This window comes from Chrysoperla carnea, chromosome 5 (genome assembly GCF_905475395.1).
Source record: "Chrysoperla carnea chromosome 5, inChrCarn1.1, whole genome shotgun sequence".
Classification (NCBI taxonomy): Eukaryota; Metazoa; Arthropoda; class Insecta; order Neuroptera; family Chrysopidae; genus Chrysoperla; species Chrysoperla carnea.
Window position 1 is genome coordinate 62,306,711 of NC_058341.1, and position 18,165 is coordinate 62,324,875.

The 18,165-nt window shown below is 28.4% G+C and overlaps 1 protein-coding gene across 2 annotated transcripts; it reads right to left on the reverse strand.

Moving 5' to 3' along the window:
• Window positions 1-1,043: 1,043 nt before the first annotated feature.
• On the reverse strand, window positions 1,044-18,104 carry LOC123301007 (DNA fragmentation factor subunit alpha-like). Of its 2 annotated transcripts, none has more exons than XM_044883718.1 (2): window positions 17,356-18,104; window positions 1,044-1,084 (listed from the first exon to the last, which is right to left on the reverse strand). In XM_044883718.1, the coding sequence occupies exon 1, from the start codon at window positions 17,957-17,959 to the stop codon at window positions 17,366-17,368; it is 594 nt and encodes a 197-aa protein (XP_044739653.1). In that variant the 5' UTR covers window positions 17,960-18,104; the 3' UTR covers window positions 1,044-1,084; window positions 17,356-17,365. The 2 variants fall into 2 exon arrangements, with proteins under 2 accessions (XP_044739653.1, XP_044739654.1); XM_044883719.1 differs by lacking the exon at window positions 1,044-1,084 and adding an exon at window positions 4,172-4,303.
• Window positions 18,105-18,165: the final 61 nt, after the last annotated feature.

An 18,165-nucleotide genomic window follows, 5' to 3' on the forward strand; every position in this document is an offset into this window, starting at 1 on the left:
TCCTCCTGAAATGCTCTTTCAGAATATACAATTGCTCCACTAATATAATTAATAATTAATTAGTTATTCATAATTAAAAAAATTTGAATATCCAATTATCTTAATTTACATTTGCAAATTTTAATCGTTAATATACATAAATACAAAAAAAGCTCCTGAAATGCTCCTTCAGAATATATAAGTGCTCCAATTAAATAATTAATAGTTAATTAGTTATTCATTATTAAAAATATTTGACGCTATAAACGTCAAATTAATTTGTCATTTCACTAACGCCATCTTGAATTTGTTTTTAAATATTAACGTTTGGAGTATGTATATTTAAATTTAAGTGGAGACAATCGGGAATACACCTTTTCATTTTAAAAAGTGATTACCTTTTGTTTCGGACAGTTTGTTAAAAAACTAATGTGATAAAATGAATAACAAATACCTTGTATCTTTGTTCAATTTATTACTGCCAGTACGAAACAATAATAAATCGTAATTGAAGTGAAAAGGTTTATTAAAAAATTATTAATTTTGAATAACTGATTAACTATTAATTATATAAGTGAAGCAATTGTATATTCTGAAAGAGCATTTTAGGAACAATTTTTTGATATGTAATTTTTTTTCAAAAATTAATAAATAACAATAATAAACAAACAAAATAAATAAAATCAACAAATTAGGGAATTATTGTATTAATTTTATTAAAAACGAATTACAAGAGGTTGTTTACAACTAATTATTATTTTAAACTTTACAAAAAAACAATAATAAAAAATTTTATTTAAAAAAACTATACATGTATATATTTTTTATTATTATATAATAATCAGTATTTTTTTTAATAAAACAAATAATTATTTTATTTATTTCTAATTTTTTACTAAAACTATTTTCTTATTACATTATATAGTCTATTCCATATAAATAAGACTTAACAAATTATTAAAATTTAACAAAATATTCTTTAAAAGAAATTAAATATTCCTAACGCCACTCATTTAACTTTTGTGTTTTAGCACCCAGGTTTTTCTGATATTTTTTCATGATCATTCCCCTTTTTTTCATAAAAAATTGGACAAAAACTGTTCAACTGAAAAAAAAAGATTTTTTATTAACAAATATGAATAATGACACTTTCAAAACTATTTATCCCATTTCTTTAAAAAAAAAATGATATCCGATTTTTATTTAGACCTTATGCATACTTTAAAATATATTTTTAGCGTAATAATAGGCTGTTTGACAGTATGAAAAATATAGCATAGATTACAGGTTTTAAATTTATTTGTAGTGCCGTAATCTGAAGAAAAAATTATAGATTATGTATTAAAAAAAAAAAAAAACAAAAAAATTACAAAAAAAAACAACCTAAAAATTTGAATTAAAAGTTGAGCCACGGCCAATAATATTAATTTTTGGTTTGGTCATATACACCCTGATCATAAGAAGTGTATTACGATTGGCTAAAAATTTTATACTACCATATACAACGTGTTTTGTTATTGACTGCAGAAACCTAGTTTCCGAAAATAAGCTTATCTAGAGTAACAAAATAACTCTTTTCCAAATTTGGATCTGAGGCGTAATTTGGGAGATACGGGTAAGAAAAATTGATAAATTTGTTCATACACTGACATACTCATTCGATAACCAGTAGCCAATAATAATCAGTGGATATTAGTAAATTTCAATTAATAATGGAGGGGATTTTTAAAAAAGTATAAAATTATTTTATTGGTTTTGGTCGAATCCCACTTTTTATATTTTTATTATATTTTTGCCAGAAAACATTACATTATTAGAACACAAACAAATTACGTCACAATGGGCGTGGTTTGTTTGTTTATGTCCAATGATATAATTTTAATTCAGAGTGGTTATTGTTTTCTCATAAAAATGTAATAAAAATATAAAAAGCTCCATATTTTGACCAGATCCAATTAAAAAATGTTGTACTTTTTTTAAAATCCCTTCCATTATTATTAAGTGAAATTTACTAATATCAACTGATTATAATTGGCTACTGGTTATCGAATGATAGTTAGTGAATGAACAAATTTATCAATTTTTGCTATACCCGTATCTCCCAAATAAGGACTTAGATCCAAATTTGGAAAAGAGTTTTTTTGTTGCTCTTGATAAGCTTATTTTGGTAAGCCGGGTTTCTGCATTCAATAACTGAACACGGTGTATATTAGCTTTTATATTTGTATAGCCTTTTGGCTGAAAATGGCGGCATTGTCTTAACTCAGTCTCCAACAATTCAATTAAATATAAAACAATAGGTAAGTTCTTTTGACGTTGTGTAGAGTGTAAAGTGCAGGGTGTTGATGACAGTAAAAGATAGTGTTATTGAAAAACTATTACGAGAAAGATAACATATATGCTGATGTTACCGCGGTAATATATAGATATTTTTGTTATCTTTTTTATGATAGTATAAATTTCAATAACACTATCTTCTACTCTTATTTACACTCTCCTCTTTACACTATAGCAAAATACCATAAATTAGCTATTATGTTTATGCCATCACAAATTTTAGTTCGCTGATAACTGTGTTGCCAATACTGTTTTGATGAGCTATTTAAAATCGATAAATCGAATATTATTCAATATTTTTTGGAAAGTACATAAAATAATCGCCCATTTTATGGTCTCTGTAATACCCTATTATATCATTTTATATTATAAATTTGAAATTATATGAATAAAATTTCAATTCGCATAATCTTAAAAATAGAAAACTTGTTATTTTTTAAATAAATTTGATAAATATAACATAATAATTAATTAAAAATCTAAACCTCCAGTATATGGCACGTTGGTACGTTTACGTGTCCTTACATGGACCATTTTAATATATTGTAGCTATCATCATATGTTCTAAATAAGAATATTAGATGGTTCTTATATTTTGTATTTTTTACTTCCGATTATTTTGACTTTGAGTAATCTTTCGCCATAGCTCAATTGCGGACTCGCAGATTTAATAAGTAAGACCAAATTTAAAAATTATTTTTCAATCTACTTTTTCCGTAGAATAGGAATTTGTTATAAAAAAGTAGGGAAAAGCCCAGGGCCGTATGATGGGTCCAAAGTTGTTTGAAAACATTTCGTTGGTCCCCATCAAAGTCTGCAACTTTTATTAAAGGTATTATTTGATTGATTAACTACAAAACGAGCTATTAGCCATAATAAATTAAAATGATCCACCTTATATATTTTTAATAAAATTTATGTTTCAGTTTTTGTCCAACTTTTGGATTAAGGCCTATGAATGGCGTTTGGAGTAAAATAAATATTTATTTTTTTCCCTCTGGAATTAATCATGAAAAATGAAGGTAAAAAAACATTTCATTTTTATATTTGATGAAAAAATAATCCAAAAATGTGTAAATAAAATAAAATAAAAATGTTATTAAAAAGAAATATTTATCAATTTTTTGTAAACAATTTTCTTATTTATTTTATTAAATATCTCGAAAATGAATTTTTGTCTTCATTAAATTAAATATATTTTTATTATAGTACATCTAATTTCATAAGTACTTTACGTAATTGTGTTCGTTTTTTTCTTCAATACTTTTTTAATAGTATAGGAAATGTGGCACATTCGTACGAAATTTTAATTATCCAAGTTTAATTTTTTTTAGTATTCTTAAACGAATATCGAAAGATCGAGAAACGTGTATTTTCGCATGGAAATGTTTGGCTTTTAACAATCTTGTTTACAATTCAAATCAAAATATTTTTTATATTATTAGATTTAGATTCTTACTATAATATAATCTAGTTATAATTATTGCTATTTTGGAGTCAGTGTCGGCCAAGTAAATGTAGCAAACTGTTCTGTCACAGTTCTATCCTTGACACCGACTCCAAAAATAGCAATAATTGTAACAACATTATATTATCGTAATAATTTGATTGACTTTTAAGTAGTCTAATATTTTTCATAGCCTTATATATTTCACTTAAGGAAACTCTAAAAAATATTTTGATTGTTTGTTATTTAGAAGAATACGCAAATATTTTTTTTACTCTTTAGTACATATTAATTTGTTTTGGAATAGTTTTTTTATTTTGAAGTCGGTTTTGTTTTTTATTTTTTTATTTTTAGTGAATCTGAAGTACACTAATTAATTTGTCACTAAAAAAAGAATAATCGAAATCGGTTGGCGTGATATTGAGTTATTCGTCCATTTGACGCGCACATACTTAATACAAATTTAAGACTTATATGGTTTTCTCATGGATGCCATTGTCAGAACTGGATCAAATTTAAATGGGACCACATGGGAAGCACCTGCTTTTAAAGAGAAACCATCAGTCAAAAGTTCTGAGGTAACAAAAAAAAAAATAAATAAATAAATAAATAAAATAAAAAAATACAGTCGAATTGCGAACATCCTCCTTTTTTGTTTGAAGTCGGTTTAAATGAAAACTTTGATAAAAAGAACCTTCATATTAATATTAATATCTCATATTTGGAGAGAATTTTCTAGGGGTGCATAGCAACCATTTTTTTCGGTATCGTAAGTTTTGGCCAACCCAAATACAGATGCAACTGCACCTCTCTAAATGTAATCCTAGCGGCGCCCATGGTAAAGATTGTTGCGTTCTCTACCCTACATTTCCAATTAGTAATATACGTTTTCGTTTGTTTTGCCCTTCAGAAGTTTACAAAAATTCAGTTCGTTTGTGCCATTTGCCCTATTCTTATTATTATAAATAATCATTCTTTTTATTTTTGTTTATTAAATTCACAACGCCGATAACAAGGTGTGGCATAATTTGGTATTTTTACTTTTTTGGTAAGTGTGAAAGGTTCTTAACTTTTTTTGGAAAGCGATCATGTACGTATACTTTTGGGTGTTAATTTTGAAAAGTTTATAAAATTATGTGCATAAGAAATATTTGTAGATTATTTCACGATTGAAAAAATGTCCTCTTATGAATATGGATGATTTATTGCAAACACTTTTATTTTGGCACATTTATGTTACAAATGGATCCATCTTTACAAATTATGAATTTTATTTTTTTAGCTAAATTTTAATAGAAATTATATTAACTAATAACAATAATTTAATGAATAAAAATTTTTGACCTACCCTTTTAACTTCACTTAAAAAGCGAATTTTTTAAAAAAGCTTCTTGAAGCTTATAAAAAAATATGCCTTAGCATCTTCTGTCGGGTTAATGCAATCAAGAAACGACGGTTTTTTGGAATGAAAATGGCATTTCAGGTAAAGTTAAGAAATAAATCTAAATTTCGCTGATAACATGTATAGAGAAATTTTATAATCAGGTTATCGAATTTACTCAAAAAATGAACGAGTTATGCCAGATTGAAGTATATAAAAAATTTCCGTCCAAAAATAACTTTTTTGTCTTACACAAATTCAACTCCGTGATAATTTAAAAAATATTTTCTACAAATATTTAAATTCAATTATTAATTTCTTAAAAAACCGAGATTCCTCGGTTGTCTCGTCATTTTTTTTTTGTCTAAGGAAAAGTTTTGAAAGCAGCTTTGAGTTAATGAAAAAGTAGTATTTAGTAAATAAACTTAAATATATGTTATAGATGTGAAAGTAAAAATGTCTGTTTGTATGTTACGTTTTCACGTAAAGGACGCTTAAAACTGAATGGATTTGAATGAAACTTAACAATAATATAGCTCATACATCATAAGAACACATGAGCTACATTTTGTAAAGATATATTTAAAAAAAATTAAATTTAGTCATAGTTTCATTACGCCATGTATGAGCATCATTTTGAACCATAAATTAAAGATTTCTATAAAAATTTTGAACGAGATACAATTCATGGCCATCTATTCTGATACACTCAATGAATCAAGACTATGTAATATTAAAAAAAAATTTAAATCTGTACATATATTTTACCTGTGTAAAACAATCTTTACCTCTATTTCGAGTGTCATGGAAGAGGGATAAGTGAGAGAAAGAGAGGTGGAGGCTATAACGTGGAGGTCTTTACTTTTAAGTCCGAGTATCAAGCTAGTAATAAATAAATAAGTTAACGTTGACAAACAAAGCAAATTAAAAATTTACGTCGAGTTGAAAAAATTACACATTGTGCCGACAGGACGTATGGTTCAGTTGGCTAAGGAGCTTAGCATGAATCCAAGAGATCCGGGTTCCACTCCTAATATGAGTTTTTTTTTCTATTTCTCTTTAATTGTTTAAATTCCATTAGCAATAATTAATATTTTTTAAATTATATTTTCATTTGTAAAAAAACCGAAATTTCCGGTTATCTCAATTCGCCATAGCACTCCGTACTCAGGTTATTTAAAAAAAATATATTGAAGGAAGAGCTTTGATAGCAGATTTGAACAAACGCAAAAGTGGAGGTCAAAAATCCTTATTAACTGAAGTATTCGTTGCGTTGTGAATCTTTAACGGCGTGCATGGAAATATTTATTTATAATTCATAATATTATTATGATGAGTTTTCACACAATGATTTCATAATTAATGTAATAGAATTATTTATTTAAAATTATAGGCAATATTATTTTACGTTAATATTGAAATCATGGTGCGAAAACTCCAACAAATTCCAATCATCTGCAATTATTAACACAACATAGGAGGAAACTTAGAGTACGAAGTCGACATTTCAAATCAAGTTTAACCGCCGCTTTCCCATTCCATTTTTTTTTTTTTTTTTTTGCTAAATCATCAATTCAAGGATACAATACAGATGTGATGATGAGATCCATGTGAAATATATTATTTTTTACCATATGTTGAGGTAATTAATCATCATTTAGGGTTTTTATTTTCATTTAATTATTGCTATTACTAAGTTGAAAACCTGTGTAATTTTCATGATTAAAGTTTTCTGTAAATAGAATTAATATTTAATCCTAATTATTTTTAGTCTATATAAAATTTTTCATTGGTAGTTTTTTTTGGTAATGATCTTCTTCGAATTATAATTATGCAATAATTAATTCAAAATATATACAGGGTGTTTATTTAAGTTGGCTACATATGGAAAATTTTGTCATTAGGTTTACGAAAAAAAGTTATTCTTTATAAAAATCTCTATTTTTGACATCGAATGTACACGATGTTCACAAATTGAAAAAGTTCGACAGGAATATTAATGGTCGTTTAGAAATGTAGAACACATTTAGAACAGATAATAAGGAAACTGGTTGAAGGAATCACTTCCGAGATATGTGGGAGTGTATTTAAACAATTTTTGAAAAGAATAATTACATGTAAATATATATAAAAAAGTTTGGATTTTTGATGAATTTCAGACTTGCTCGCCCGCTCATTATACTCCCACGCCTTTTTATGGGGAAGACATTTCATCTGTTCTCCTTTTCTTAAATTAAACCGTATTCGAGATATCGACCGTCAAAATTAAAAAAAAAACCTTTTTTGCTCGATACTGCCTAGACAAGCCAAATGAAAAAGTTGACAAAAGGAATTCGCTCTTTTGGAGCTATCATAGATTTCGAGTTTTGTATTAGTTGATGTCTTTGTAGATATTTGACGGGACCTGAGAAGAAAGAGTCGTGATGTGGGTTATTTTGTATGTTATTTGTCCCATAAAATCCAGTTTCGGCCATAATACTCCTATCCTATCCTTAGTTTGCAAAAACCTTCCTTATATTTTTTAATAAAAGTGATTTCTTTTTCTATAAAGACCACTTCTTTTTGCATATGTCATGTTAAAAGACATCCTGTATATTATTTCCCTAGCTGGCTTTTTATAGATTCGCGAGATCTTTCTTATTTCTTTATCAAATTTTAAGATTTACCCCTCATTTTGAAGTTTATCGTGCCATCTTATAATGAAAAATAGATTCACGAACTTAAAAGTGAGGAATTCCACACGGTTGGGCTAATTTTTACTTAAAAGCTTTTATATATTTCTGCGTTTCAGCAACAGATATATTCAGAAAGCGTATATTTCTTTCAACAATGAATTTTCCTAACTAATTCAGCGGGATTGCTATCTTGCCTTTTAGTGACGTCAACTTGCCACTCACATCGTATGATTTAACGCCATTAGACTTTTCATAAAATGTATGTTGTCTTTCATACAGGGCAATTTGCACTCTCTCTAACAGGAGTATTAGAGATAGTACAGTACCTGTGTTAGGGAAAATAACGGGTGATTTTTTAAATATTTTCTTTTTGGCAATACTGATTTTGACAGCTCACGCACGTTTCGTGTTTTGTCTCACTGTCAAATATCTTCAGTTTGGTCTATAATTTAACCATGAAATGTTTTAAAACGAACAACGCTTGCAAATTATTGAATTTTACTATCAAAAATGCGTTCTCTGTTAAGAAAGTTCATCGCGCGCTTCTACCATTTTATGGCCAGTTTAATCGGCACACTGAAGCGGCTATTCGGGCTATTGTAATTAAATTTCGCACAAAATTTACATTGTTTGGCATTAAACCACCAACACGCTTACGTACAGTGCGAACTGAAGAAAATATCGCAGCTGTATCGGCCAGTGTTAGTGATTTCCATCAATTATCGGTTCGGCTCCGTTCGCAGCAATACTCAACAACCTGGAAACTTTTGCAGAAGGATTTAAGTGTGAAGCCTTTTAAAATGCAGCTGGTGCAAGAATTGAAGCCGAACGACCTACCACAACGCAGAATTTTTGGTGAATGGGCACTTGAAAATTTTTCGGAAGATCCACTTTTTTTCGAAAAATTGTGTTCAGCGACGAAGCTTATTTTTGGCTCAATGGATACGTAAATAAGCAGAATTGTCATTTTGGAGTGAAGATCAGCCAGAAGCATTGCAAGAGCTACCAATGCATCCAGAAAAAGATACTGTTTGGTGAAGTTTCCTCCACACCCCCTTTATATAAAGACAATAATATTGGAAGGCTACAGATCACGAGCAGAACACGTCTCTATCCCTTAGACCACAATAACTTCCTACACTGGGAAGTTAATAATACTAACAACTGTAATTCTAAAGGGGCCTGTTTTCGGCACATGAACTTTTTGTATGTTTTGTTGTCAAGAATAAATCTTTAGGGTTATAGACTCATTTTTATATTCATAATCCCTGTATTCAGTTTTTTATTATCCATTTGTTACATTCTATAGGTACATTCATTTCCAATTCGCAATGTTTTTGTAGAAACGTAAAATAACACCCATGCATATTTTGAATAATTACTCTCCTTCATAATATAAATTGAACTAAAGATTAAAATATTTTTTTCAAGTTTTTAAAATAAAAGTTTTATTTTTTATTAAAATATTCGTTAGAGGATAATTGATAACTTTTTAAGCCAGTATTAATCCTGAAATATTTCAATTATATAATCTCAAAAAGTTAGTTTTATAATTTACCTCCATGAAATTTTAAATATTATTTTATAATCTCAGGTGTGTGTATTCCTTAATGGGTATGCTTTTGTTAGCTTTTCTTTTTTACGACAAATATCATTTTTCTTAGAAAATTCATCAAATTTTGTGGTTAATCAAAACGTATACTATTTTTTTTTCTCAGCTTAATTAAATACTGAAATGGTAGGTATTTTAATTATTATGACTTACCGATAATTCTAAAAACCAGTGCATTTTTTGGGTTTTCCAACTAATAGAGCCGTAGACATTCATTGGGAGCCGACGTCCCCCCCTCTCCTCAGGAGATTTAGAATCTCTCCGCATAAATTTGAACTAGCAATATAATCCTATAAATGCAGCCAATTTTTGCGGCATAGTAAATAAGCTCCTGAGTCGATGTGCAACATTTTCTCTCAGAGGGCATTTATTTACCAGACGCCATTTTTTGCGATATAGGGTAGTGTAGAAATTTGGGGGAAAAAGGGGACCCTAATCGCCTGGAAGCAACGGTATGTTAAAACATTAATTAGAGAGGCTGTTATGGAAAAATAGTGACACCGCAGACTGGAGAAGTCCCGAAAACTCTTACCACTAGCAAACGAAACACTTTTACCCCTCTTTGGATGGTTTTGTGGGGAGATGGCGGAAGGAAATGTTCACGAGCATTGTGTAAGGTTTGCGCGGTCGTTATTGAAGTTATTTGGGAAGCAGCAAAATTTTTTTTTAGTTTTTACTTACTCGGTTTTGCAGCCGTTTTCGGGACTTTTCCCACGCTTGATTTCAAATTACTGTCATGTAAACAGTTTGCGGTGTCGGCCACTATTTTTCCATAAAAATACTTGTTGTGAGAAGAAAATTGCACTTGAGTTTATCCGGATAGGATCCACTTTTTTCCGGTTTATTTCAACCCGTACTCAAACAAGAACTATGAAACTATTAAGTAAACTCCAAAAAACATTTATAATTTACGTGGATGAAAAGTTATCGAAAGATTTATTCGCGGATAAATCATTATTGAAAAATTTAATTAATTATTTTATTTATTCGAATAATTATTGGATAAAATATTATTTGAATAATGCCCATCACTGGTGAGAAGTAATAAATGAGGCAAAGAATTACATTTTTTGTATTACGTTGAATTTGTCGGTTTGAAATTCTCAGAAATAATGATCAGAGATGTAAATTGCATTACATGTAATTCACTTCACTCAATAAGCATTATCTGATCATTCGATAACATCGAAATAATGGGCGGTTAAAATTATATGTTCGAAAATCAAATGAATTTAATAAGAATTTGGTTAAGGTGTTTGTTCCCTACATTATTGTAAAAAAAGTTTTGGTTTATTGCACGGTACATACATATAAATAAAATACATGCTTTGTAGTCAAGTAATGTGTTATTTTTAGGTTTACAATACCTCGCAAAAATATATAATATATTGTGTGCAAGTGCTGCTTATAAATTTGATAGTATAAATATCTCTCTTCAATCATCAATACTCTAACTATAGTCGTCTCTGTTCATCGATGAACTCATAATTAAATTAAAATTTTGTTTTTATATCATCGACAACCTTATATTTTTTTGGTATTATTATAAACTAAAAGATTGTATAAATATTTTAAATAGTTTTTTTATCACACTCTCTAGATTTTTTGATCTAGAAATATCCAATTGAAAAGTATAACTTCTATGTGATTCATCATTTTTTCAGCCAACTTTGAGCGATAAAATAATCATAAAAAGCCCGGTGATCTGGGAATTTTTTCTGATTTTTGGAAACTTTATTAATTAAAAAATGTATTTATAAAGTTTTATTGAAATCCCTAGTAATATTCAATCCTTGCAATATCTCCTTAAATATAAATTAAAAGTAAAAAAACAGAAATGCAAATAGTTTTAATCTCCAATTATTAAAATATTTAATAAAAATTGTACAAATTTTATAGAGAAATAATATAAAAACGAATTTGGCATGTAGCATTTTCGAGAAAATCAATATTACTATTTCTACCATTGCAGTATTTTCTACTAAGCTGTAATTTTGTGAATTAAAATATACGGTTTTTTTTTTTATAAATGTAATATTTGAGCAAACATATTTTTTTTACAATGTTTTAAATTGCCTACCACTTGCCTAAAAACTTCAACAAAATTTGTTAAGCTATATAATAATTTGGCACATTTTCAAATTCTAAGTTTTTAGATAATGTGTTAAGGAATTTTAAAACCATTGTATGGAAATTTTTTTGACACAATTTTTTAACACTTCAAGATCGCCACGCGTTACTTCAGTCTTGTCAATTCCATTATAATTTTTTTTACATTGTATAAATTTTTTTGAATTAATAATATATTACTTCAATTCTACCATGATATTATTTTAGAAAAGTTATTAGTTAAATTTACAAGGAGTTGCAAAACTATACTCTAAAAGTCATCAAAATGAGATAAAAAGTTGTGAAAATTAGAATAGAAATACTTTATTGTCAAAATACCAGGTGTCCAATTTTATACAATCCATATGAAAATTTCTTCAGCGAAGAGTTTTTGGAGAAAGTGATCAACGTAAAAGTTTTTTTTACTTGGAAGGGAACATCTCACTGAAGTCGAAAGTTTGACGTTAACTTGTAAAGTCGTTTAAAAATCAAGTCAAGTTCTGAACTGATAAGAAATAAAGGAAAATTTTTAATTAGAAAATTCTTTAAAAAAGGAGCCAGTACCTTTTGCTGGAATCCTATTTTTATAAACCCTGCATCGAAACTACAACTACTTGGTTTAACCTAATAACTTAAAAACTACAAAAGAAATCGAAAACAATTTTTATGGGAACATTTTTTTTTTAAGTTGGTTAGATTCTATATAAATAGAGTCGAAAAACTAGTATCGATAATTTTTCCATTCGATTCTCGTCGAAATTATAAGATTGACGAAAAAATATTTCCAACAAAACTTCTTTGTTATTTTATAAATAACTAGCAGATGCCCGCTTTGCTGAGAAATTTCAACTTTAAAAACAAAAACTACCGTGTTATAGCCCTCACTTTCCTTGACCTCACTTATCCTCCTTTTTATAAACAACTTTATGGATTTTAATTTTTTGGTGCAGAGCTCAGAAGATATTTCTGAAAATAAAATTTAGACCATGATACTCGCTGATGTAACTTTCTACAAGTGAAATAGTTTTTAAAATCGGTTAAGTATTTAATTCAAAAATGACGAATATCAACTTCGATACAAATCACTCCCAAAATAATTTTCTACTCCTTTGTAATCCCGTTAAACAATGAGTTTCAATAAAATACGAAAAACGTCTTCTATCAGTGAATGTCTTTTCAAAATTTAAAGTAAATTGGACCAAGGAATCAAGTTGTCCCATACGAAATTTGCCGCCGTTTTTCACTCCCTTAGAGGTAGAATTTCGGAAATTCCCTACAAATTTTAGGTCTCTACGATCAGCGGTTGAGGCTGTGCGTTAATCCGTCAGTATAGATAAGAATAATAATACATAAGAGGGAAATCGCAAATGAGTTTCTAGCGCTTAGACCCAGCAGATGAAGCTATGTGATTCTGTTGAAAAAAGACGCGACGCGGAAAGCCGACAGCCTCTTCACCAGAATTTTTCCAAGAATTGATGAATCCAAGGTTTCGGCCTCCAACATTATAAACCTGACGCCCCGCACGTTTCTGCAGGTGCACATAACATGTATGGATGTTTGATTGTTCTCTACACAGACCTTTCAAGTAGGATCATCAGAGATCCCCATGTTATGAAGGAAGTAGTCCAATCGACAGTGTTCTGTCAAAAATCTCACCACCTTTCGAAAGTGTGCTCTGGTTTTGGCCTGTTGTAGCTTTTCCTTGATTTGGTAAATTACGAAGCATCTTGTTATAAGGAGGAAAGACTCAGGTGAAAGGGGCGTTTGAAACAACTCTTATCCTGTTAACGTGTTCGCTGTTTCATTCCCTTATAAAGAATAACTTTTTGAATTAAACTTTTCCTCCATCTCTTTATCAGTTACGAACATTAGTTAATTTTTAACCCTCGGCGCCTTATAGTCGAGGTGGGAAATTGGTCATTTCTCTAATATGAACTTGGTTCAAATGAATGAGCCACTATTTAGAAATTCAATAAATTTTTTTTTCGTTTTTCCTTCACTTTTTCCTGGGAATATATTTCGAAATAAAATAATTTTTGATGACTGTTTACATAAAACTTTGTTTCTTATTTTGATGAGTTTTATTATCTCTTTATGTTATGAAATATAATTTTGCGACACTTTTCATACAAACGAAAGAAAATCTATGTTTTAGAAGATTTATAAATATTTTCTCTAGAATCTAGTTTTTAGGGATGTGAGGAACACATTTAAGATAAAACATAGGACCGTGTAAGTGGTGTGAGGGATTTTACGGGGTGATTTTATTACGATACACAGCAAGCAAGTTTTTTTTTTGTTTACTGAACAATTTGTGCTAATATTTTTTTAAACATTGTCTTCGCTATTTTATATGTACATAGCTGCGCTATATATTGATATCTAACTAAAATGATTGGAAAAATAATTTGATTGTATTTAGTACTGGCGCGAATTACTTTTCAATGGCTAACATTACGTTAATGAATTTACACAATTTTTCCCCATGTATTTTCACCTGATGATGAAAATGGAAAATTTGCAATCATGTCAACAATCTTTTTGTTTTCTTATGCAAAATAATACAGAGAATAAAGACAGTTCACTTTGGAAAAATTCCCGGAGAGCTGGATTTTCGTATGAAACTTCTATTTGTGGCTCCCAACAAAATTGCAAGTCTTCATCGATCCGAATCCCGCTACACAAAATACGATTTTTCGTTAACGGCTACTGTTATCGAAAAAATAGTGGTTATCGAATTTGTATATTAGGAAATTTCCTACAAATAACCTACAATCACTTTTTTCTGTGAAACTAACGGTTTTTAAGAAAATAAATAAAATAAGTATTACAAAAGGATTGCAGATCAACTTCAAAAATTTTTGAAGTATGAACTAGCTCCATTTCCCTTTTTGCTCTTCGATGAGACAATGATAATGGAATGCGTAAAAAATTATATATACCTTTAAGTGTGTGCATACTGTACGTTACAACTTTTTGAATCGAATTTTCTTAAAAACCGTTAGTCTTACGAAAAAAGGTAATTTGATGTTTTTTGTAGGAAATTTGTTATTATAAAAATTTGATTAAAACCATTTTTTTCGATAACAGTGACCGTTAATGAAATATTCGTAAAAGATCGTATTTTGTAATATTTGACTTCGGGTAGCTTTTGTAGCGACATACGGATCGATGAGGACTTTTGGGAATTTGTTTAGAACCACAAATAGAAGGTTCAAGCAAAAATCCAAAAGTTCGATCTTTATCAATTGTTTATTCCTTGGATTAAATAAAACTGTTTTTGTAAGAAAAAAAGTACTCTTGTAATTTTTTTCTCCTATTCCTTAGTTTTTCAAAAAAAAAAATCGAATTTTTAAGAGTTGATTACGTGTTAAATGAATAAATTTAGCTACTGACGTTGGTTGCGTTGCAAACAAAATATCGATATTTAGCGAAATGAAAGTTTGATGAATGTTTTTAAATTATATTTTTTAAATTAAATTTATTAATATTAAATTTTATTTCGAGTATCGCGGTATTTATTTCAATAACCACTTTGAATCGAGTTTTTTTATGATAAAAATTTAAATAAAAACCGAACGAAAATACATTGGAAATGCCTGGTGCCTTAAAGATATATGGTGCCTATTTTAAAGCTAATCACGCCAGTACTAATTTTAAAAAACTTACGGTTAACATTTTTGAAAAATTGGTGTTTTTTTGGAAGAAATAATGCGTTACTTTTAGAAATTCTAGCGAAAAAATGGTTTTTAGACCACATTTTTCGGATTTACTCGATAAAACCTCACTGATAAATTTTTTGCTAACCGAATATTCTCTATTTGTAAAAGTTTATTTCATTTGTAAACAATTTAATTTTATTTTTGGAAATGGATTAAGCTTAGAGTTGCCTTTCAATAATAGAAAAAAATATTTATCCAAATGATAGAAAATATTTTTGCTTGGAAACATTGAACTGTTGCGAACTGTTTTCGACTTAAATTTTAGGTATCGACCTGCTTGTTCTTTACGAGGATCAAAAACTTTTAGATTAATATTAATTTTAATAAAAATTTACAAGAGGTTCTCGAATTTACATTTACAAATAAGGTTCGAAATCCGGCAATTCTTAAGTTTTTAATGCTCATGTAGAAGTTCGAAACCTACCATTTAAGCCCATAACTGCCAGATGATACCTAAAATGCGACTATTTTTGACAAAGACTTGTCTAAAATATCTCTTGTTGTAATCCCACAACCAAAAAATAATTTTTTTTACATTAATCATAAATATTATTTACTTAAAGAACATTTTATTCCAGTAGACGAATTCGGCCATTTTCATAATTTTTTTCGCGATAAGTTATGTATTCTTAACTAAAAACGAATTAAAATTTACTTCCACCCTGTGGTCATTGGAAAAGTGGCCAATTTTATAATTTTTACCGTTTTGAGAGAGGGTACAGTTTGATTATAAAACAAGAAAATAATATAAAAATTGATTTTGTTTTTAGATTGTGAAGGAATTTTTTCCGTGATTATAAATCAAAATTTACGTACCGCAATTGCGGCTTCAATTATTTTTTTTATTTGTTTATTCAACTTAGCGCCGGTTGGATGAAAGTAATTATTTCGGCTTTGAAAATGCATATATTTCCATTCAATCTTCCGATTTTTTTCCATTCAGTCTCCCAATGAAAATTAAAACGTTAATAATAGAGGAACTTGATAAAATCGTCGAGAAATTACGAGTCAAAAGAGGTTATAATATATTTAGATGGGAATTAAGAAAATTAAAAATTTTTCGCAGTCGAAATGTAATTTTTCATAAATCCACAAAATTCTTTCACATTTAGAGACTTATTTTCATACGGCGAAATGGTTTCTCAAAGTTGGACATCCTAGAAAAAAGCCAAATAGTCGTCTAGTCGATAAAATTTTTCAAAATGCCATTTGAAGTAAAATCGCAATGCACACAAAATTTCTAACTTACATTTATAAACACCTTATTATTACTTAATAACAAAAACTTTCAATATCCAAAGAGAAAAAAATTTAACAAAATGGCGAAATTCGTTTAATAGGAATATCAAGTACGGTTTAGAAAAATAAATTAAAAAAATTTTGAAAACGTTTACATCGAATTATAGTTTACACATCCCAACTGAAAACAATACTTTTGTTTTATTGTAAAATTTGTTCTTTATTGATATTTGACTTCTTACAAGCTATGTTTTTTTAAATTTCTTATCAATTTCTACAAAAATACTAGTTTTATTTAAATTCATATTTATAAACGTTTCTAACTTTATATTTTATCACTCATTTTCTTATCGATAAACAGTAATCGAAACAGATTTTCCATAATTATCCACAATATTTTATTGTAAAGTCAAAAACAAATATAAATATGAGATTTTAAGGATATCAGAGAGTTATACAAAAACCCTGTGGTGTTTAAACAATAAATAAATAAAAACGAATATAAATAACTAAAAATAGTTTAGACCGAGATTTTCGTCTTTTCGATACTAAGCGATAAATATTAAAAATCGGCGTTTTAATTTGAATTTTCTACATAAAAATAAATTATTGACTGCTAAAAATAGTGTTAATAATTAAAATTAAAAGATATATTTAATTTTAAGGCTTCAAATATTTATCGCTTACAATTTTGTACGATGTTATTCTTCTTAACGTATTACATTTTAAAATTTAAAGGCATAATAATCCTTAAATTTTATAAAAAAGCATCCTAAATACTTTAGCATTATATATTTAGGCAACCGTTTTACAAAAAAATTTTGGGGGTGCTTAAAAAAACAAATTTTTCAAACCTTGTCAAGTTTACTGTGCTGACGAAGCTTCTGTACTCGTCGTATTACTTCCATTATACAAACGTAATAAATCCATTGCATCTTGAGCTTGCCGTTTTTCGCTGAGAAATCTTCCGGATGCTTCTTTTAATTGCTCGAGAAATATTTTATCTGGATCTTGTATATCATCTAACGAATCTGGATCCATATCACTTAAAAGCTCTAGTTCTTTGCTACTTAACAGTGATACATGACATACATTACTTTGTAAACGATCCACTAGACCAGCTAATTCCATATGTGATCCATTAATATCATCAACTTGATCCAATGAAATTCGACATTTTGGTGACCATGGTTCCCATTTTTGTTCACCCGTTAAAAACATTAAATTTGTATGTGGTTCTAATGTTGCAAAGTATTCTTCATCGTCAACTTCAGTACCATCAGCTTCCAATACAACTTTAAGGGGATCATTTGGTCCAAGTATGAATTTGTTTCTTAATTTTGAGGTTAAATCCTCTAAAGAAGTTGCAACAATTCCTTTACGAACCTCTCTAGTTGAGTCTGTTATTTTGTATGGTGTACCTTTTTGTGGTGATTCAGGTTCGTCTTCGTTACTCATTTTAATAAATTTTAATCTAACAACAATTTATTTTCAAATTTAAATAATAAGCCACTTTGTTTATTTAAAAATATGTTGATTTTGACAACTTTTAAGTTTGTTTTTATTACTGAAATATAGGCAGCCGACAATGCTTTATCGTACAACAACTTGCATCGGTTGATAAATACTGCTCCAATTCCGTTCAAATATTTGAAAATATTTCC

Excerpts from the sequence above, each read along its gene's own strand:
- LOC123301007 (XM_044883718.1), bottom strand. The coding sequence starts at position 17,959 with ATGAGTAACGAAGACGAACCTGAATCACCACAAAAAGGTACACCATAC.